We start from the raw sequence: 22495 nt of genomic DNA, 5'->3' as shown, positions 1-22495 counted from the left end.
CTGCTATAGACGTAGACTGCTGGGGGGTTCCCATGATGCATTGTTTCTTTCTCTTTTTGCTCTGTATGCACCACTCTGCATTTAATCATTAGTGATCGATCTCTGCTCCCCTCCACAGCATGTCTTTTTCCTGGTTCTCTCCCTCAGCCCCAACCAGTCCCAGCAGAAGACTGCCCCTCCCTGAGCCTGGTTCTGCTGGAGGTTTCTTCCTGTTAAAAGGGAGTTTTTCCTTCCCACTGTAGCCAAGTGCTTGCTCACAGGGGGTCGTTTTGACCGTTGGGGTTTTACATAATTATTGTATGGCCTTACCTTACAATATAAAGCGCCTTGGGGCAACTGTTTGTTGTGATTTGGCGCTATATAAAAAAACTGATTGAAACTGATTGATAGAGCAGCCACCACAGCACACCAGTGGGGTTTTTTTTCAGGCCTCTGCACACTCCTGTAATATTTTCAGCTCCTGCGGGTCCTGTGTGTCCTGCACCTTTCAGTCCAGCCACTCCTCTGCCCTGCTGAGTCCCACAGTCAGATGCATGTTCAAGTTTGTGGGGACGTGGCTTTGGATGGAGCATTGATGGGGTGGGGGGGTGTAATCTAGAGGAGGTGCTACTTTCAAATCTTCCTAGCTCTCTTGTTAGCTCTCCAGGACTACCAACTCTAGCTTTAAATATGCATAATTAGAGGCATGGGTGCTTTGAGTGACAGCTCACTGATACCACGGTTCAGATTCAGACCGCTGGCCACTCAGAGGCAGCACGCTGTGGCTCCTGTTTGTCTGTCCTTTGAGCATTTTATTGCAAATATCTGTGATAATATGGTTTGTTGTGTGGTCGATTCTCCTTATGGATCACCTGAGATGTCTTTCCTACAAAGTGAAATTTTCACCTGATTTAATGTTGGATGCTAACAGTATTAGGAATTTTAGCAGCTGCCAGTAGCTTGATCTGTTGGGTTCAGTTATTCTACAGTTATTGAGGAAATAAGTAGGTTATAATTTTTTTTATGCCTGCACCAAGCAAACTGTTATGAGTCAGTCGCCAAAAATATGATTTGATAAACACCCAAACCGAGATTAGCCTGTTAGCTTAGCTTGTCGGAAACTAGTAGACAGTGGACATGTTAAAGCTTCATTCATTCTTCCCAAGACATGCACAGTGTCACACACACTCCATCTCTTTATCCAAATATAGGTTAGTCGTGATGTCAACAGCGTAAGCACTGCCAACATGGCAACACCCAAAGCAATAAATTTTGGGCTTCCTATCGACTCTTCTGGGTCTCTATAGTAAACATATGGGTGACATGATGAAGGGTTTGTCTAGTGTATATGCAGTCTATTGTTATGATCCTGACGTTAGTACTGGAGGACATTTCATTAATTCCTTGATGGTAATTTATGCCTCCATTCTCAAAGCTTCTTATCTTTGCCTAATAAACTGCACAGTTACACTTAGTAAGTTTCTCGAGAATAGCTCCGAGGGGAGAACCTGAATTGGTGAGATCAAAAATTTTGCTCCAGATGAATTGAGTTAATGTTTTTTTGTTTTGTTTTCATGCTTTCACATGGATGAAGGCACCAGTTCTACAGATAGGCCATAAAATACAGCCAATGTTTCCATTTAATCCTGTATTAGATAGCCCAGTCTCACGTTTTTTTCCCGTGCTCCCCTGAAGAAATGAGTCAAATTTTCATGACAGGCTTTTTTTAACTCACTATTACTAACCCTACTCCCACCCCCAACCCTAACCTTAACCATAACTTAATCTTACTCTTTCCCCCCACCCTAACTATAACCACCCCAAACCCCTCCCCCCACTTCACTTTTAATTTTGTGCAGCCATCACAGAATGAATTAGAATTAATTCGTGCTGCCGTGACGAAAATGAGGCGTTTTTCATCACAATATCATGAACCAATAGATTAATGTATATTTCGTGCTGCTGAATCACGACTTGCCGTGAGACCAAGTTGGTATTAGAGCAATTCAGAAACATTTACACCTAATTCTATTAATTTCACAAATATTCTGGAGTCTTCCATGCTGTTTATAAAGCCATTCATATTGATATGTAAATTAGTGGCCCATTGAAAATCTGATCTTCTTTGTCTTTCGGCTGTTCCCGTTAGGGGTCGCCACAGCAGATCAAACGTTTCTGTCTCACCCTGTCCTCTGTATCTTCCTCTGTCACACCAACCACCTGCATGTCCTCCCTCAGCACATCCATAAACCTCCTCTTTGGCCTCTATCTTCTCCTCCTGCCTGGTGGCTCCATCCTCAGCATCCTTCTCCCTATATACCCTGGGTCCCTCCTCTGCACATGTTCAAACCATCTCAATCTCGCCTCTCTGACTTTGTCTCCAAACCGTCCCACCTGAGCTGTCCTTCTGATATGTTCATTCCTAATTTTGTCCATTCTCATCACTCCCAAAGAGAATCTCAACATCTTTAGCTCTGCCACCTCCAGCTCTGCCTCCTGTCTTTATTTTAGTGCCACCGTCTCTAAGCCGTACAACATAGCTGGTCTCACTACTGTCTTGTAAACTTCCCCTTCACTCTTGCTGATATTCTTCGGTCACAAATCACTCCTGCCACCTTTCTCCACCCACTCCACCCTGCCTGCACTCTCTTCTTCACCTCTTTACCACACTCTCCATTACTTTGAACAGTTGACCCCAAATATTTAAACTCATCTACTTTCATCACCTCTGCTCCTTGTAACTGCACTATTCCACTGGGCTCCCTCCCATCCACACACATGTACTCAGTCTTGCTTCTACTGACTTTCATTTCCCTTCTCTCCAGAGCATATCTCCACCTCTCTAGACTAGACTCAACTTGCTCTCTACTCTCATTATAGATCACAATGTCATCTGCAAACATCATAGTCCATGGAGACTCCTGTCTGATCTCATCCGTCAACCTGTCCATCACCATTACGAACAAGAAAGGACTCAGAGCTGATCCTTGGTGTAATCCCACCTCCACCTTGAATGAGTCTGTCATTCCTACTGCGCATCTCACCACTGTTCTCTGCCACTCCAGACTTCCTCATACAATACCACAGCTCTTCTCTTGGTACCCTATCATAAGCTTTTTCTAAATCCACAAACACACAATGTAACTCTTTCTGGCCTTCTCAGTACTTCTCCATCAGTATTCTCAGAGCAAACATTGCATCTGTAGTGCTCTTTCTCGGCATGAAACCATACTGCACATATTGCACTCACAGATCTTCACCTGTTTTCTAAGCCTAGCTTCTACTACTCTTTCCTATAACTTCATGCTGTGGCTGATCAACGTTATGCCTCTGTAGTTACTGCAGCTCTGCACATCACCCTTGTTCTTGAAAATAGGAACCAGCACACTTCGTCTCCACTCCTCAGGCGTCCTTTCACTTTCCAAGATTTTATTAAACAATCTGGTTAGAAACTCCACTGCCATCTCTCCTAGACATTTCCATGCCTCTACTGGAATGTCATGTTGTATGGCTGGGGGTGCCTAGCTGCCTTTTGTTTCTGTCTTCTGTTCTGTCTTTTGTTTTTCCTTCCAGCTGGCTTGCGTTTAGGACTGAGTGGCTGTGTGGCTGAGCTATTAGGACCTCACCCTGATCACCTGAGGCTTGTCATGTGCAGCTCATCAGGACTCACAGCTGTGGTGCATCTCTATGGATTGGGGCATGGTTGCATTTAAGGCTGGAGTACACAGTGTGTATTTGCCAGAGACTCGACCTTGTGACCAGACGGGTGAGATCGTCGTCTCGAGAGCCATCTCATCATCTTGGATGCAGAGACCGTACCAGGTTTTGATGCCATGGTCTGTGAAAGAGGAGGGGGTGAGGTCTCACGCTCGTCAGCACACTTCCTGAGGTACAGTAGGTTTTGTGACTAACATTAGTACAGTCAGTAAATGTGGTGTCCCTCACACCTTATTATATTGAGCTGTTATGTTAGTCGTTTAATCAGCTTCCACTGCAGTGGAGGATGTGAACTGGGTGTTTCATGCCTGCAGGGTGGGAAGCTGATTAGTGATTAAGCCAGGAAGTGTTTGCTGTTTATGTACACCTTTGAGTGGTCTCTCTGTGTGTGGAGTGTGGACTCACATGATGGTTTCTTCTTTCACAGACTCGGTTTGTCGCGGACACCTGGGGAGTGTCGGCGGGGTCCTTGGGTCCGAACTGTTTCTGGCTCCGGACCGTTTGTGCTGCTGGGAGCACACCGTCATTCCACCACGCCAGACCGCGCACTCATTTGTTTGTAATTTAGCACATCACTGTTATGTTATTAAATTCAGTTATCCTTTGTACCATGCTCTGCTTATTTTATACTGGGTCCTTCAAACGCTGGTCGGTTCTCCGTCCTGCGTCCGACACATAACATGTCATCTGGACCAACTGCCTTTCCACTCTTCATCCTCTTCATAGCAGCCCTCACTTCTTCCTTACCAATCTCTTGTACTTCCTGACTTACTCTCACCACATCATCCAGCCTTTTCTCTCACTCATTTTCTTCATTCATCAGCTCTTCAAAATATTCCCTCCACCTTCTCAGCACACACTCCTCACTCGTCAGCACATTACCATGTGCATCTTTTACCACCCTAGCCTGCTGCACATCCTTTCTAGCTCTGTCCCTTTGTCTGGCCAATCAGTACAAGTCCTTTTCTCCTTCCTTACTATTCAACTTCTTGTGCACCTCGCAATATGCCTTTTCCTTCGCTTTTGCCACTTCTCTTTTCGCCTTACGCCGCATCTCCTTGTACTGCTGTCTACTTTCTTCATCTCTCCGACTATCCCAAAACTTTTTCGCCAGCCTCTTTCTCCTTATGCTTTCCTGGACCTCTTCATTCCACCACCGAGTCTCCTTGTCTTCCTTCCACTGTCCAGATGACACACCCAGTACTGTCCTAGCTGTCTCCCTCACCACATCTGCAGTACTTTTCCAGTTGTCCAAAACTGCTTCCCTTCCAACCAGTGCTTCTCTCACCTGCTCGCTAAATTTCACAAAACAGTCTTCCTCCTTCAGCTTCCACCATCTGATCCTTTGTTGAGCTCTCACTCTTTTTTTCTTCTTTACCTCTAAAGTCATCCTACAAACAACCATCCTATGCTGTCTAATGACAATCTCTCCTGCCACCACCTTACAGTCTCTGATTTCTTTTAGCTTGCATCTCCTATAAAGAATGTAGTCCACCTGTGTGTACCTTCCTCCACTCTTATATGTTACCCTGTGCTCCTCCCTTTTCTTAAAGTAGGTATTCACCACAGCCATTTCCATCCTTTTTGCAAAATCGACTACCATCTGTCCTTCCCATTCCTATACTTGAGACCATATCTACCCATTACTTCCTCCTCACCTCTGTTCTCTTCGCCAACATGCCCATTGAAGTCTGCTCCTATCACCACTCTTTCATGCTTGGGCACACTCTCCACCACCTCATCTAACACACTCCAGAAATCTTCTTTCTCCTTCATCTCACAACCTACCTGTGGGGCATATGCACTGATGATATTCATCATCACCCCTTCAATTTCCAACTTCACACTCATCACCCTGTCAGATACTCGCTTAACCTCCAACACACTTTTAACATACTCTTCCTTTAAAATGACCCCAACACCATTTCTCTTCCTGTCCTCACCATGGTACAACAACTTCACCACTGATGCTCCTGCTCTTACTTCCCTTCCACTAGGTCTCTTGCACACACAATATGTCTACCTTTCTCCTCTCCATCATATCAGCCAGCTCTCTCCCTTTACCAGTCATACGTGGTCTGTCCATAAATTAACGGTTCTTTTTATTTTTTCAAAAACTATATGGATTTCATTCATATGTTTTTACGTCCGACATGCTTGAACCCTCGTGCGCATGCGTGAGTTTTCCCATGCCTGTCGGTGACGTCATTCGCCTGTGAGCACGCCTTGTGGAAGGAGTGGTCCCGCCCCCTCGTCGGATTTTCATTGTCTGGAAATGGCGGCATGAAAAGGACTTTTTTACCATCAGAATTTTTTCAGAAGCTGTTAGAGATTGGCACCAAGAAACCATTCGAAACATTTATCTGGCTTTCTAAGCCATCAGCTTAGAAATGATCCAGTGGTTTGTGCCGCATCATCGCAGCTCGCAGCGCGGCGCACCGACCGTCCTTAAAGGGGTCCTTAAAGCTGTAGTTAAAGTCCTTATTCTCTGTGAAGCCCGTAAAATTTTCACTGAAAGCCAGATAAATGTTTCGAATGGTTTCTAGGTGCCAGTCTCTAACAGCTTCTGAAAAAATTCTGATGGAAAAAAAGTCCTTTTCATTCCGCCATTTCCAGTGAAAATCCGACGAGGGGGCGGGACCACTCCTTCCACAAGGCGTGCTCACAGGCGAATGACGTCACCGACAGGCATGGAAAAACACACGCATGCGCACGAGGGTTCAAGCATGTCTGACGTAAAAACATATGAATGAAATCCATATAGTTTTTGAAAAAATAAAAAGGTACGATACTTTATGGACAGACCTCGTACTTCCAACATTCAAAGTCCCCACTCTCATTTCCACCCTTTTAGTTTTCTTCTTCTCCCACTGTTTATGGAAACGTTCTCCTCCTCTTCTTCATCGTCTTCTGATACATTGAATAAAAACTGCTATTGTTTCTGTTAGTATTGTTAAAACTAAAAATCTGCACAACCTGAATGCTCCCATGCAAAAAGTTTTATTTAGATAAAAGATGTGCAAATTTTTTGTTTTGATATTTGTCTCTTTTTTGATCCAGCACACCTTTTTTACACATCATGGATGTGCATGTCTTTTCTGATTTATTCTGTTAGTATTATTACTATATTGTTTGAGAAAATGGAATATGTGTAGTACGGGAAATTTGAGCTTGCCTTTAAGACACATGGCGGTCGTAACCGGTCCTGGACACCAAACAGAGGGTGGACTGTGAGAATTAGCTGGATCTGAACATAGCATTTCAACATAAATCAACTAACTTCACACAATGGATTCCTGATTAAAGCTGCACTATAATCTGCTCTGCAAGTTTAAGGAGCTTTCTGTCAAAAATCTGCTCTCTGTCAGGTCCAGCTATAAAGACAAGAGAGAAGGAAAATTACTTCACATTTTTACTGTTCATTTTGGAAATACGGCAACAAACAATCCTCAGTATTCATTCTGTTGTATCACTAAATGATCTGTTGTGCTGCTCACAACCATTGGCTGGATTGGACTGTCCAGATGCCAGAATCTCTTGAATGGAATATTGATTTCATATGATGTCACATTGGCCTTAAACATTAGCAAAATACTAGAGCTTCCACCTGCCCCCACATCGCCACCACCATCACCATATTTAGCGTTTGACAATTGGCTGTTGGACTGCTCACAGACACTATGCGATGCACCAGGTTTATGCTTGGTTTACGATGATGTTTATGTTGGATTTACAACAGAGTTACACTGCAGTTCAGCTGCTCCAGTGGATCAAATTAGCAAAATGTTGGAGGAGCTTCCCCAGCCTGCATATTAAATGTATAAGTCATCCGTTTGGTGAGAGAATGTCAGCTTAGCTCACACCTGGGGCGCTAGTAAAATCTACGCTATGCAGAAACCATCTTATACAAGGAGCTTCATATGCAAAGCTTTGCAAGCTCTTTCCTCTGGATTTATGGGAGTTACACTGCATTGGATCTCTTTTAATTTTATGTACTATATATACCCACTCACACATACTACAGTTGTACCAAATATGGAGTAAGACCAGATGAGATAAGGCCAAGAACTGTTTGTATATTACAACCCTAATTCCAATAAAGTTGGGATGTTGTGTAAAATGTAAACAAAAACAGAATACAATGATTTGCAAATCCTCTTCAACCTATATTCAATTGAATACACCACAAAGACAAGATATTTAATGTTCAAACTGATAAACATACGCCATGTGTTGGGGGAGCAGGGGTGCGCGGAACACATGCACACGTGTTGTGGGGAAGCTGACACTCTGGCACACCACGTGTACTTGGCAACTTCACAGTCATGGGGTGCACTTAGACAAATTTCACACCCAGCTCGAAAGTGACTGTCTGCTGGCCACACATTTTCTAAGAGCCAAGCGAGCGGTGTTACATGTTCGTGTGTGTCACCTGGAATTTGGCCGACACCTGCCGCGAGAGGGTTCAGTGGGCTCGCACAGGGCAAATGCTGTCTTTCAGCCACTGGCGTGTGCAAATAGTAACAACAGGTGTACGAGGCGTTGGAGGCAGCTATGATTTTTCACAAGTGGCATGTAATTCCTCCTTTGTGCGCTAGTCGACTTAAATCATGTTAAGTATGAAGGGACCCTATTATTTGTTGTAATACCATGATTGATTAATCTCTAACTGCCTGATTTTTTTCCCCTTGTACACTTAATAATTATAAGTTCTGAGGTAGCTTGGGACAGGGATTGCTAAGACCCCAATCACACTTAAAACCCCAATTCCAATGAAGTTGGGACGTTGTGTAAAATGTAAATAAAAACAGAATACAATGATTTACAAATCTTCTTCAACCTATATTCAATTGAATACACCACAAAGAAAAGATATTTAATGTTCACACTGATAAAATTTATTGTTTTTGTACAAATATTTGCTCATTTTGAAATGGATGCCTGCAACACGTTTCAAAAAAGCTGGGACAGTGGTATGTTTACCACTGTGTTACATCACCTTTCCTTCTAACAACAGTCATTAAGCATTTGGGAACTGAGGACACTCATGAATGTGTATAAATGGAGCATCCCCAAAAGTCTCAGCCGTTCACAAGCAAAGATGGGGTGAGAATCACCACTTTGTGAACAACTGCATGAAAAAATAGTCCAACAGTTTAAGAACAATGTTTCTCAATGTATAACCAGAAGTTTCAGAGAATCTGGAGAAGTTTCTACACGTAAGCAGCAAGGCTGAAAACCAACATTGAATGTCAGTGACCTTCGATCCCTCAGGCAGCACTGCATTAAAAACCAACATAATTGTGTAAAGGATCTTACTGCGTGGGCACAGGAACACTTCAGAAAACCACTGTCAGTTAACACAGTTCGTCGCTAGATCTACAAGTACAACTTAAAACTCTACCATGCAAATCGAAAGCCATACATCAACAACATCCAAAAAACGCTGCCACCTTCTCTGGGCCCGAGCTCATTTGAAATGGACAGACACAAAGTGGAAAAGTGTGCTGTGGTCTGATGAGTCCACGTTTCAAATTGTTTTTGGAAATCATGGACATTGTGTCCTCTGGACAAAAGAGGAAAAAGACCATCCAGATTGTTACCAGCGCAAAGTTCAAAAGCCAGCATCTGTGATGGTATGGGGGTGTGTTAGTGCCCATGGCATGGGCAACTTACACATCTGTGATGGCACCATCAATGCTGAAAGGTACATCCAGGTTTTGGAGCAACACATGCTGCCATCCAAGCAACGTCTTTTTCAGGGACGTCCCTGCTTATTTCAGCAAGACAATGCCAAGCCACATTCTGCACGTGTTACAACAGCGTGGCTTCATAGTAAAAGAGTGCGGGTACTAGACTGGCCTGCCTGTAGTCCAGACCTGTCGCCCATTGAAAATGTGTGGCGCATTATGAAGCGCAAAATACGACAGCGGAGACCCCAGACAGTTGAACAACTGAATTCACACATCAAGCAAGAATGGGAAAGAATTCCACCTGCAAATCGTCAACAATTACTGTCCTCAGTTCCCAAACACTTATTGAGCGTTGCTAGAAGGAAAGGTGATGTAACACAGTGGTAAACATACCACTGTCCCAGCTTTTTTAAAACGTGTTGCAGGCATCCATTTCAAAATGAGCAAATATTTGCACAAAAACAATAAAATCAGTTTCAACATTAAATATCTTGTCTTTGTGGTGTATTCAATCGAATATAGGTTGAAGAGGATTTGCAAATCATTGTATTCTGTTTTTATTTACATTTTACACAACATCCCAACTTCACTGGAATTGGGGTTGTAGTACAAATGCGCACAAGCCAAGCTGACTCACACAGAGTGTCAAAAAAACTAAATTTGCACCACATCTGGGAGGGAATAAGAATTATGGTGCACAGCCATTCGAACCCAGTATAAATGTATGAGGAACACAGTAAGAGTTCCTGGACAGCTGCCAGATTGCTGTGAGAACAATGAGAATGCACTTACAAGATGTACGATTGTGGTCCAATTGCGATTTGGCAGAATATAATCCACGTGCAATCATAGTACATTCAAGCACATTTGGGACATTCACCCACCATTTGACATGGCGGAAACATGCCAAATGTCCCCAAACGTGATTAGAATGTCATAAATGCCGTTTTCACACCATCCAATTGTTTAGAATGCAGTCGACACTTTGATTACTGTTCGATAGTGGTTCCACCTTGACTGTGCCCTATTGTGTAGACTGCTTTGAGAATGCTTTCCAACATTTTCGAATGCACCTCGACGCACTCCGAATGTATGTCAAATTTTCATTCAGATGAGATTCAGGCTCATTTGGCCTGTAGTGTGATGGGATATTAATGTTTTGTTGGCATACTGAGCTGCTATGTTATGGGGTAATCTCCAGACTTGAGGGCTATGCTCTGGATTTGGGTTATTTTGTGGATTTTAATCATGAAAAAAACTGCCAAACCACTCAAGAATACTCGTAAATTTCTAAATTTATACACAATTATGTCCATTCACTTGCAGTTGTATAACATAACCTAAAATTTGTACCTGCGCCTTTAATAAATGTAACCTTTCAGTTTTTGAAAGAAAAAAACAACCACGCTCCATATGGCACTCCCGTGTCATCACAGGTGGACATGAGCTAGATCACTTCTGCTTAGTTTTTGGGGGGAGAGGTGCTCCTCAACCATGTGGGCTCAGTCATGTCCCCCTGGAGTGCAATCACAGGTCCACATGAGCCCATCCCTCAGCAGCACTGCGTACACAGGGTAGCATTTGCTGGCTGGTCGAAAATAGATTTTCTCTGTAATTTCAATTATTAAAAAGAAGCCGTATTAAATTAATTTTTCATTTGAAATCATTGATTTTAGCTCCCAGACTTTCTTGCAATGGCACAATGGAATCAGGGTCGGCGCAAAAGTAACAGGAAATATGTTGGCACCAGATTTTTCATGAGTGAACTGAACTTGAGATTCATGTGTTGATGAGCCAAACTGCAGGCTGGAACAGAACAGCGCTGCTTTCTGCTCAGTCTCTCAGATTTAATCCAATTTTGTACTATAATTAGTGCACTGTTAAACGATAAGTGATAAGAATTAAATCAAATTGTATCACAGAAAGCTGCAGGATGAAATGTATTGTCACTGATTCACTCAGCAGAAAAGCGGAGAGTGGAACTGTCAGATCATGTCACTGTCACATGTCAATTCTTCCCATTAAAAAAAGAAAAAAAACATCAGAGGTGGGAGGAAGTCACCATCAAGTCACTCTCAAGTCATGAATCAGCAAGTCCCAAGTCAAGTTGCAAGTCATAATGACCACCAATTGTTTGCAAGCTGACTTGAGACTTGACTTGGGACTTGCTGATTCATGACTTGAGAGTGACTTGATGGTTAATTCATCCCACCTCTGAAAAACATCACAACTGTCTTGGAGGACAAGCTGCCTAAATATTATTAACTCTGAGATCTCAGCCATGCCTGCAACAAGATCAGCTTCATTTCATGATCATCACTGCAATTAAAAATCATTCAGGTCAGATGGTGTCAATGTATTTCTTGTTTGAATAAGAATAAGACTGACAACACCAGGGACCAATCACAAGGAGTTGCTAGGCAGCCATCCTGGCTTGAACCAAAACTGTACAAGTTCATTACACAAACACTCATTGATGTTGTGGGTGTTTGTGGAGAATTAATAAACTTCCAGAGCAAATAACCTGTACTCACCATCAGTTTATTCGTCAGATGGTGTTAAAAACCATCATCACAAAGGCAGCGCAGGTCAAATTGTGCATACAATATAAGACTTTACTTTTGATAGTTAAGTTCAAAACTGCTGATGCAATGCCCAAGACAGGAAGATTAACTACTGACCAAATTCACAATGCTGTTATGAAGCAAGAATACAAGTCACTGCACAACCATACCATCTCTGAAATGAAATAATGCTAACAGAAATGCTAACTGAAAAGTTAACAACAGCAGTTGTGATGAACTGCCCATTGGACTTTATCACAGGGATTTTACTTTGGGGATGGTTATTTTGCTTTTGTTCACTTGGTTTTTGTGATTGCTAGTGTGGCCAAAGCAGTAGATCACCTGTTGGAGTCTGGCCTGCTTGAGGTTTCTTCCTTAAGAGTTTTTCCTTGTCACTGTTGCCTATGTGCTTGGCCAGGGGGGTTGGTGAGGTTACCCTTGTGAAGCACAATGGGGTGACTTATGTTGTGATTTGACACTATATAAATTAAGTGATTTTACAAAACATAAAGCTAACTAAAAACATTTAAACTACAGTCAGATTAGCTACAAATGAGGATGTTTGATGAGCATTTCCAAGGCGTGCGTAGCTCATGGGTAGCTGTGCACAATGTTCTAATCGATTATGGTCACTAAGAGGTCTTAGTCCATGCATGACCACTCAACACAGCCAAAGTTCAATTGATTTGTTTCAGTCCAACGTCTTTCACAGTGATGTTCCTGTATCATTAATTCGCACGCTAACATCTCTGTAAGATGTCTTGTAAATAACTTCAGAGGTATTATCTGGTTACAAAAACAACATTTTTAGATATAGACGTGTTTATTTCTCTTTAACTTTTACAAAATATGAGAGAAAATGCCAAACATATTAGATTTACATAGAAATACAGCTGTTTGACAGTAAATTCTTGGATTATATTGTTCGAGTGAGCGAGCAACCAACCAACGTACATCATACTGATGTCACAATTCCTTCACTTGGATTGGCTGTAGTTGTGTCGCATAACTCAATATTTGGATAAAATAGAATTTGCCTCTATTTTGACCGTGCTTGGCTGGCATCGTAGTGACCATTTGTCTCTGTTTTTGTAAGAAGTCCACTCTAATTGAAAATGAATGGCAGCTGATCACTTTGCCTCTGTTTCTTGTAGCTAATGTGACCAAGGGGTAAAAGAAAAGAATTATAAGCAAACTCAAAAGCTAACAGAATATAAAAATAACTGGAAAGCTGAGAAAGTATGAAAGGAACAAAAAGCTAACTGAATATAAATAAAGTGAAACACTTATGGGAGGTGTGTAGGTTTACATCATAAGGTCACAAGACTTTAAAAGAAACACTGTGTGTGTGTGTGTGTGTGTGTGTGTGTGTGTGTGTGTGTGTGTGTGTGTGTGTGTGTGTGTGTGTGTGTGTGTGTGTGTGTGTGTGTGTGTGTGTGTGTGTGTGTGTGTGTGTGTGTGTGTGTGTGTGTGTGTGTGTCCAGTACATTGCCCCCATTCATTCTCTCTGTCTTGTGTCTTGCCACATCCCCTGTGTATATTGTTCATTTGTGTTGGTTTATGTTTGTTGTGTTCTGACGTTTTGTGTGCACAGTTTAGTTCTTGGTTCCATGTTCTATTGTAATTCTGGTTTTGATCACGTTTTTGTGTTGATTGTTATGTATGTTTGTTATCCGTGATGTTTTGTTCTTAGTGTTGTATTTATTCAGCTCAGAGGTTGTTTTTTTTATTTCTGTGTGTTATTTCTCTTCATCTGTGGTCTTGGTTATTGTTAATTATTTTTCCTACTCATCCCTTGTTGTCAGATTTATTATCTTTCTCCAGTTATTGTCTGTGTAGTTGTTTTCTCTGTGTCTTTCCATTCACGTGCATCGGTTCTTCTGCCTTCTGGTGGTCTGCACACCTGTTGTTCACAAGTTCCATCTTTATAGTCACTCCTTGTTTGATGTTCGGGGGCCGGTTGATTGAATTGTTTTGCTTAATGTATTGTTATCGATATTGTGATAACTATTAGGTGTTTCTTTGTTGCTCTTCATTTGTCAGTATTTTTTGTGTCTCTGGTCCCCGCGGTGTTCAGCAATTTTGTTATCAGTAATGTTGTTAATCCTCTGCTCCTAGAAAAGCAATGACACCACCTGATAAACAACATCCCAAGCTTCGTTTCAGTACATGTGATGCATGTATCTTGTTTGTTATTGTAATAAACACACAGGAGGCAGAACTTTTCAGCCAACCCTCATACATACACATTATGGAAAAGCAGACATATCAACACTAATGCAGGAAAACTTCCTTCAATTATTATTATCCAAGTTTTAAATTTGTCCAAAGAGATCAACAGAAGTTGCCAAACAGGATCAATTTGGATTAATAAAGCACCTTGGTTTTTGTACCACTACGTTTGAGTCCTGGCTGCCTGCCTTTGGGGTTCTCTTTGACTTTGTTCCTTGCCCCAAACCATAACAATATGGCACAGTAATTCAGAGGTTTTTAGGGTTCTTGCCAGTGGTGTTCCACAGCATTTGTCCACTTTCACCTGAGGGAAGTCCCTCTGCTCTGATAATGACAAAAAAAACTCACTGCAACTTACGTTCCCAGCACTTCTTTGAAGTCATAATGTTCTTTGATATCTGATGTCTTCTTTTTCCATCCATTTCCATCCTCTCCCAGAGGCATCCTACAATGCTGATCGGACTCGCCACACTAAACCTACAGGAGAGAAATTAAACAGTTAATGAATTGTAATAAATTTACTCCACCACGTACATAAGTGATTATATTAAGATTTGTTCCAAAGAATCCTGCTAAACTGAAACAAGATTAATGAACTGACTGAAGCAGATAAATAAATAAATAAATAAACAAATACTTGAAATTAAATTGGTGGAAAAAAGTTTGTTCAAAGACAACATAGTTTATGTTGTGGGCTCCAAACACTTTTTGTCACCCACATTAATGACTGTGTTGCACTGCTTTACCTTTATTGCAATTAATCAAGATTACTGCATTTATTCCGCTTCAGTATGAAGGATCATTTTGGCCTTGACAACTTGTTTGGGTGTTAAAGAAATCCATCACCCATGAAATAATAGATTGTCAGATTTAAGTGTCCTCATTATTGGTTGCATTTCTTTCATCTAGTTGAACTGATTTTACTGAATGATAAGAAAGTGTAATGTTAACAGTTAAAGCTGCTGAGGATTCGTGGTGTTTAATGTTGGTTGGCAAACAGTGCAGTATGGACACTAACAGAACTTGAGTATGCATCACTTGAATGTTTCCCACACTTTCAAAATCCAGATTATTGTTTGTATTTAACAGGCCTGTACTCGAGAGCTTGTTCTTTCGGTCATGAGCCAGAGCTCATGACCATAGGTGAGGGTCAGAACGTAGATCAATCGGTAAATCGAGAGCTTTGCCCCCCTGTTCAGCTCTCTCTTCACCACGACGGTCCGATACAGCGACCGCATCACTGCAGATGCTGCACCGATCCGTCTGTCAATCTCACGCTCTATCCATCCCTCGCTCGTGAACAAGACCCCGAGATACTTAAACTCGTCCACTTGAGGCAAGGACACTCCACCAACCTGAAGAGGGCAAGGCACCTTTTTCCGTTCGAGAACCATGGCCTCCGATTTGGAGGTGCTGATTTTCATCCCGGACATTTCACACTCGGCTGCAAACCGCCCCAGTGCATGCTGAAGGTCCTGATTTGACAAAGCCAACAGAACCACATCGTCTGCAAACAGCAGAGATGAGATTCTGTGGTTCCCAAACCAGACCCCCTCTACACCCTGGCTGCGCATAGAAATTCTGTCCATAAAGGTAATGAACAGAACTGGTGACAAAGGGCAGCCCTGGAAACAGGGCACTGGAAACAGGTTTGACTTACTACCGGCAATGCGAACCAAGCTCCTGCTGCAGTTGTACAGGGACGGGATAGCCCTTAGCAAAGAACTCTGGACCCCGTACTCCTGTAGCACCCCCCTCCAGGGTGCCCCGAGGGACACAGTCGAACGCCTTCTCCAGATCCACAAAGCACATGTGGACTGGTTGGGCAAAATCCCATGAACCCTCAAGCACCCAATGGAGGGTGTAGAGCTGGTCCAGTGTGCTGCGACAAGGACGAAAACCACACTGCTCCTCCTGAATCCGAGGTTAGACTATCGTTCGAATTCTCCTCTAAAGTACTCTGGAACAGACCCTACCAGCTAGGCTGAGGAGTGTGATCCCCCTATAGTTGGAACACACCCTCCGGTCCCCCTTCTTAAACAGAGGGACCACGACCCCAGTCTGCCAATCCAGAGGCACTGTTCCCAACCGCCATGTGATGTTGCAGAGGCGTGTCAACCAAGACAGTCCCACAACATCCAGAGACTTAAGGTACTCAGGATGGATTTCAGCCACCCCAGGAGCCTTGCCACTGAGGAGCTTTCTGACCACCTAGGTGACTTCAGCCTGGGTAATGGATGAGTCCGCCTCTGAGTCCCCAGTCTCTGCTTCCTCTTCTGAAGACTTGACGATGGGATTGAGGAGATCCTCGAAGTATTCCTTCCACCGCCCGACAACATCCCCAGTCAGAGTCAACACCTCCCCACCCTCACCATAGACATTGTCGGTGGAGAGCTGCTTCCGCCTCCTGAGGCATCGGACGGTTTGCCAGAATTTCTTTGAGGCCAACCGAGAGTCCTTCTCCATGGCCTCCCTGAACTCCTCCCAGACACGAGTTTTTGCCTCTGCAATCGCACAGGCTGCAGCATGCTTGGCCTGCCGGTACCTGTCAGCTGCCTCCGGGGTCCCACTTACCAACAAAGACAAGTAGGACTCCTTCTTCAGGGTGATGGCATCCCTTACTTCCGGTGTCCACCACTGGGTTCAGGGATTGCCGCCGCGACAGGCACCAGAGACCTTGCAACCACAGCTACGAGCGGCGGCATCGACAATGGAGGTGGAGAACATGGTCCACTCGGACTCCATGTCTCCATCCTCCCCCGGGATCTGGGAGAAGCTCTCCTGGAGGTGGGAGCTGAAGACATCGCTGACAGAGGGTTCTGCCAATCGTTCCCAGCAGACCCTCACGATACGTTTGGGCCTGCCAGGTCTGACCGGCTTCCTCCCCTCCCAGCAGATCCAACTCACCACCAGGTGGTGATCGGTCGACAGCTCAGCCCTTCTCTTCACCCGAGTGTCTGAGACACGTGGCCGAAGGTCAGATGATACAACTACAAAGTCGCTCATCGACCTCCGGCTGGTCCTGGTGCCGCATGCACTTATGGACATGCTTGTGCTCGAACATGGTGTTCATGATGGACAAACTGTGACTAGCACAGAAGTCCAACAACTGAACACCACTCAGGTTTGGATAGGGGAGGCCGTGCTTCCCGATCACCCCCCTCCAGGTCTCACTGTCGTCGCCCACGTGGTCGTTGAATAAGTACAAGCGGCCGAGATGAGTTTCCTCCGCAGGGTGGCTGGGCGCTCCCTTAGAGATAGGGTGAGGAGCTCGAACACTCTGGAGGAGCTTGGAGTTGAGCCGCTGCTCCTTCACGTCGAAAGGAGCCAGCTGAGGTGGCTCGGGCATCTTTTCCCGATGCCCCCTGGACGCCTCGCTGGAGAGGTGTTCCAGGAATGTCCCATTGGGAGGAGGCCCAGGCGAAGACCCAGGACACTCTGGAGGGACTATGTCTCTTGGCTGGCTTGGGAACGCCTCGGGGTTCCCCCGGAGGAGTTGGGGGAGGTGTGTGTGGATCGGGAGGTCTGGGCGGCTTTGCTTGAGCTGCTGCCCCCGCGACCGACTCCAGATAAATCGGAAGAAAATGGATGGATGGATTTAACAGGCTGATTATCTTCGTTACTCTCTTTCTGTTTGTATTTCTGCACATAGTTTTTGGATATGGTTCAGTTCTCTTTGTTGTTAGATTTATAAATGTTTTCTGTTCAGGTGTTAGTTCTTGCCTCCGTTGCCTATAATGCACTTTTGAGTTCCACAATGCTTTCCTGTTCATGTTCATTGGTATTTGTTTTGTTCTTATTATTGTTTGATCACTCCTTTGTATGTGTTAGTTTATTTAAGATGTTAGTCTTGTGAGTATTCTCTTATGTTACACTGTTTGCACTTTTGAATCCCATGGTTGTTTCTCCTTTTGTGTCCTTGGATTTATATTTTGGTGTACTTTTTGGAATCTTTCTTGAGGTTTAAATATGTTTGATCCCTTACTCACCTTCTACGCTGTTAGTTGTTTGCCATCTTTTTGATGTCACTTGACCTTTGACTTTTTCACATACTTGTCTTTATATTTTACTCACTTACAGATGCTGTTACTTTTTTGCCACCTTTCTGTTGTCTGTTAACCACTGACTTTTGCACACATGTATCTTTCATTTACTCATCAGTTCACTTTCAGGTGTTCATGTTTGTGTCAAATGTTTATTTTTGGACTCTGCCACACCTTGTTTTTGCCTGGTTTGGATATTTACCTCTGTTTGAGACAATAAATCACCTGTGTGTTTGCACCAACCGTGTGCCTCATCGCTGCCTGCATTGTGGGTTCAACCATCCGTAGTTTAATCATAACACATCCTGGGAATGTGTTTGGGACTACACAAATTTACAAGATAAATTAATGCAAGATGAACCAAAAAAGACAAGATAAGCACAAAGGACAAGGAAATCAAAGACCAAATATCACTATCATATGTTAGTGAGCATAGAATAATGAATTTATGTCAAATTTCAATTTTGGTTTTATGCTTGTATATTTGTTGACCTGTGCTCTTACACTGAAAGGGAGGTTTTTTTTTCCCAATTTTCAAGTTATTTTCATTTATATAGCAGCAAATCACAACAAAGTTGCCTCAAGGCACTTCACAAAAGTAAGGTCTAACCTTACCAACCCCCAAACCAAGCACACAGGTGACAGTGGTAAGGAAAAACTCCCTGTGAGGAAGAAACGGGGGTGGATGGCTGCTGTGGGTTTGGGGGCCGCGGTTTCCGTAGGATGGGGTGTTGCCTCGTTCTCGCTTAGGCAGTTCCCGACCTTGGGCTTAGTTCCGGGGTGGAATCCGGGGTGGGGGTGGTTTGGGGGCTGGTGGTGTCTGGGGGGTCCTGTGGGCTGCTTGGGGGGGGGTCTTGGGTGTCGGGGGAGCCTCGTGTGCTTCCTGGCCCTGGGGGTGGGTCTCGCCTCTTTTCTAGGGGCTGGGCCCCGCCCTCGTGTGCTGGTGGTCCCTGCCTGCTCTCTGGGTTCAGTTGTGGTGGCTCCTTTGCCCCCCGTCCCCGCTGCCGCTCACACCTCCCTCCGGTGTTGTGGGCGGGGTGGTGTGGTTCTGGGCCCCCCCTCTTGTTGGGCCCTCCCGTTACCCTGCGTGCTTCCCTCGGTGTGGGGTTACTTCCTGGGCCTCCGTTGGGGGGGGTTTCGGGGGTGTGTTCCAGTGCCGTCGGGCCGCTTCCTTGTTGGTCCGTCGTGCTGCCCAGGTGGCTCTGGTGCCTGCCCTTCCTGGCCCCTGTGCCCCTCCACTTCCCTTTTTCGCCTGGTTCCTCCTGGGGCCCTGCGTCCTGGGCCCTTTTCCGTTGTCACTTGCAGTCGGCCATATGGTTTCCGACGCGCCGGAGTGGTCCATGTCTTATGGTAGGGTTCTGTACTTTTATCTTGGCCCAACACACCAGCCACAGTAGTGATCGGATATATAGCTGTGATCTGGGTCTCTGTGTGTGGCTGATCACGTGTTTGTGGCCAACATCACAATTCGGTTTTGGGTGCTCTCAAGGGGATCAAGACTCTGGTGTCCTAGATTAGGGAATGAATGCTCACTAACTAGACAACAGACTGTCGCTGTCACTGCTTGTTCACGTGTGGTGGTTTGTTCTGGCATGTTTTATATTGGGGCACTGTCTCCTCGGTGTCTCACTTCACAGTTATTGCTTTCACCACTTGTCTTTCGTTTTTGTTTCTCTTTGTGTTGTTTTGGTGGTTGGTCCCTCCTGATAGAAGTTGTCAGTCGGCTTTGAGTAGGATCTTGTAGGGTGATCGGGAAGGTGGATGGGGGTCACACACGCACACCACATTCACTCACGCACTACATACCTTCTGTCCAGCAAGAATAAATTGCATATATGTGTATTAATGTTCATAAATGGTTCTGCCAGTGTGGCATTTACCATTACTGTATATGCAGACAAGGAGAAAAAAAAAAAGGAAGAAACTTCAAGCAGACCAGACTCAAAGGGGTGACCCTCTGCTTGGACCATGCTACCGACAGAAATTACAAAACAATTCACAGAATGATTATACAGGAAATGTGGCTGTGCACAGGACAGGAGGGTTTCAGGAACAGACACCACACCCATCTCTGTATGGAGCTGCACCTCAAACAGAGAGAAAAGAAAAAACTGAATCAGGCATCAGAAAGACAACAAATACAGTGTAATTTGTCAGCATTAAGCAACAAGAAAGACAAAAGAAATACTAAGGTGTTCGCTGGCCATGAGCCCTAAGCTTCACTAAAAGATCCAGAATTTAGATAAATTTGAGGCAGTGGCACACTCCATTTCCTAATAAAATGAAATTAAAAGAGCAAAAAGAATAGTAACATACTATGCCAGTATGCTAGCCATACGAAAGGGAAAATAAGTGCGTCTTAAGTCTGGACGTAAAAGTCTCTACAGAATCTGACTGTTTTATTGATGCAGGGAGATCATTCCACAGAACAGGGGCATGATAAGAGAAAGCTCTGTGACCCACAGACTTTTTATTCACTCTAGGGGCACAAAGTAGTCCTGCACCCTGAGAACGCTAAGCCCAGGCCGGTACGTAGGGTTTACTTAGGTCAGCTAAGTAAGGAGGTGCCAGTCAGTGAACAACTTTATAGGCTAGTAGCAGAACCTTAAAATCTGATCTCACACGGACAGGAAGCCAGTGAAGAGATCACAGGAAGTGCACGCTTAATAAATGGCCAGCAGAGGGAGGATTTTTTTTGTGTGTTCCTGACAAAGATATTGATGATGTGTGAGTCTCTATTGTTCCCCCATGAAATGTGCAAGTTACCTCAGTATTCCTGCCCTTAAGATGAATGAACCAACAGGTTATGGGCCCAGGATAAATGGAGGAAACCAGTGGAGCCGTTTGAGCTTCGACAGGGACGAGAGAAATTACAAGTTATGGGAAACAAAGTTTTTGGGACACCTACAGCTACTTGGGATAAAGGTCACCATATTGAGAGAGCCAAGCACTGAGGAAGAAGAAGAACATGACAATGAGAAAAATGAAGGAACTGATACAGGTTTTAGATGATAGAGTGTTTAGTGAGGAGAAAGCCACTGATGATGGAAGGAACGTGCTAAAAATATTGAGAGAACATTATGCAGGTTTGGACAAATATAGCCTCTAAGCTAATATCACTGCAGAAAACAGCAAATGAAAGTATCACAGACTACATTATAAGAGCTGAGACTGCAATTACAGCTCTGAGAAATACTAAAGAGACATTAAGTGACAGCTTGCTTATTGCAACGGTTCTTAAAAGCTTGCCAGAATCAATTTAGCATTTCTCGATTCACATTACACAAACAAAGAAAGAAATGACTTTCAGTGACTTCAAAGCCAAGTTAAGAAGCTTTGAGATGACTGAAAAGAGCATAAACTCAAATGACAACATGATCAAGGTAAATAATTGGCCCAAGATCAAAGGCAGGGAGAGCCCAGAGATAACGTGCTACAGCTGCGGTCAGAAAGTGTCAGGGATTTGGCCAGGTCAGGGCGCTGAGCCCTTGTTTTCCCCCTTTTTGTTGTTTCCTGCCTGCTTCAGCTTTGATTTATTAATATTTATTTTCATCAGGATTTATTCTGTCATGTTTTTCTTGTCACTTTGTTCTTTTTATTATGATTCACTGGTTATTTCATTTTCATCATATGGTTATTCTCTGTTCTGTTTTGATTTGTCACTTTGTTTTCTTTGTCACTTTTTACTTTGACCTTTCGTTCTGTTCAAGTAGTTTTCAGTCATTGTTTATTAAGGTATCACTTGTTCCTCTTGGTTATAATATTTGTTGTACTGTTATGTCAGGATTTGTTTTGGTTATTGTTTGGTCACTGCTTTTTCTTATGGTTTGTCTTACTGCCTTGTTTTCTTAAGTCAGTTTGTGTTTAATATTGTTTTAGTATTTTGCTCCATGTCTCCTGTTCAAGTCTGTATTGCCAGTTCATGTTTAGTTTAGTTCTCATGTTCATGTTGGTTCCTGTTCACAGTAATATTATATTCAGTTGTAGCTTTGTGCTTATTTCTGTTTCACTCCACATCCTGCACCTGCATCGTGTCTTTGTCTCCCACAGTTTGATGCTGTCTGTTTTGCATTTTCATTCACTCCCGCTCTTGCACCTGCTCACGCATCTTTGTATCTGACATCACTCCACTTTGTGCACTCCCTTCTCCATTAATCTTGCCCATGCTTAATCTTTGTTCACTAGTCACGCCCCCTTCCAGAACTTTCACTGACATCTGCATCTTGTTACACTAATTACACCACCAGTTATTTAAGCCCTCACAGTC

General features: G+C 43.8%; 1 protein-coding gene across 1 annotated transcript in view; it reads right to left on the bottom strand.

Moving 5' to 3' along the window:
• The window catches only part of camk1a (calcium/calmodulin-dependent protein kinase Ia), a 121435-nt gene that overhangs the window by 83927 nt on the left and 15013 nt on the right, over nucleotides 1–22495 (bottom strand). The window contains 1 exon segment of the mRNA XM_034166388.1: nucleotides 14544–14662. Coding sequence (XP_034022279.1) covers nucleotides 14544–14629 — 86 coding nt within the window. The 5' untranslated portion in view covers nucleotides 14630–14662.

Source organism: Thalassophryne amazonica, chromosome 3, assembly GCF_902500255.1.
Source record: "Thalassophryne amazonica chromosome 3, fThaAma1.1, whole genome shotgun sequence".
In the NCBI taxonomy this organism is placed as follows: Eukaryota; Metazoa; Chordata; class Actinopteri; order Batrachoidiformes; family Batrachoididae; genus Thalassophryne; species Thalassophryne amazonica.
Note: the sequence above shows the minus strand (reverse complement) of the source record. Positions and strands in the feature narration are given on the sequence as shown.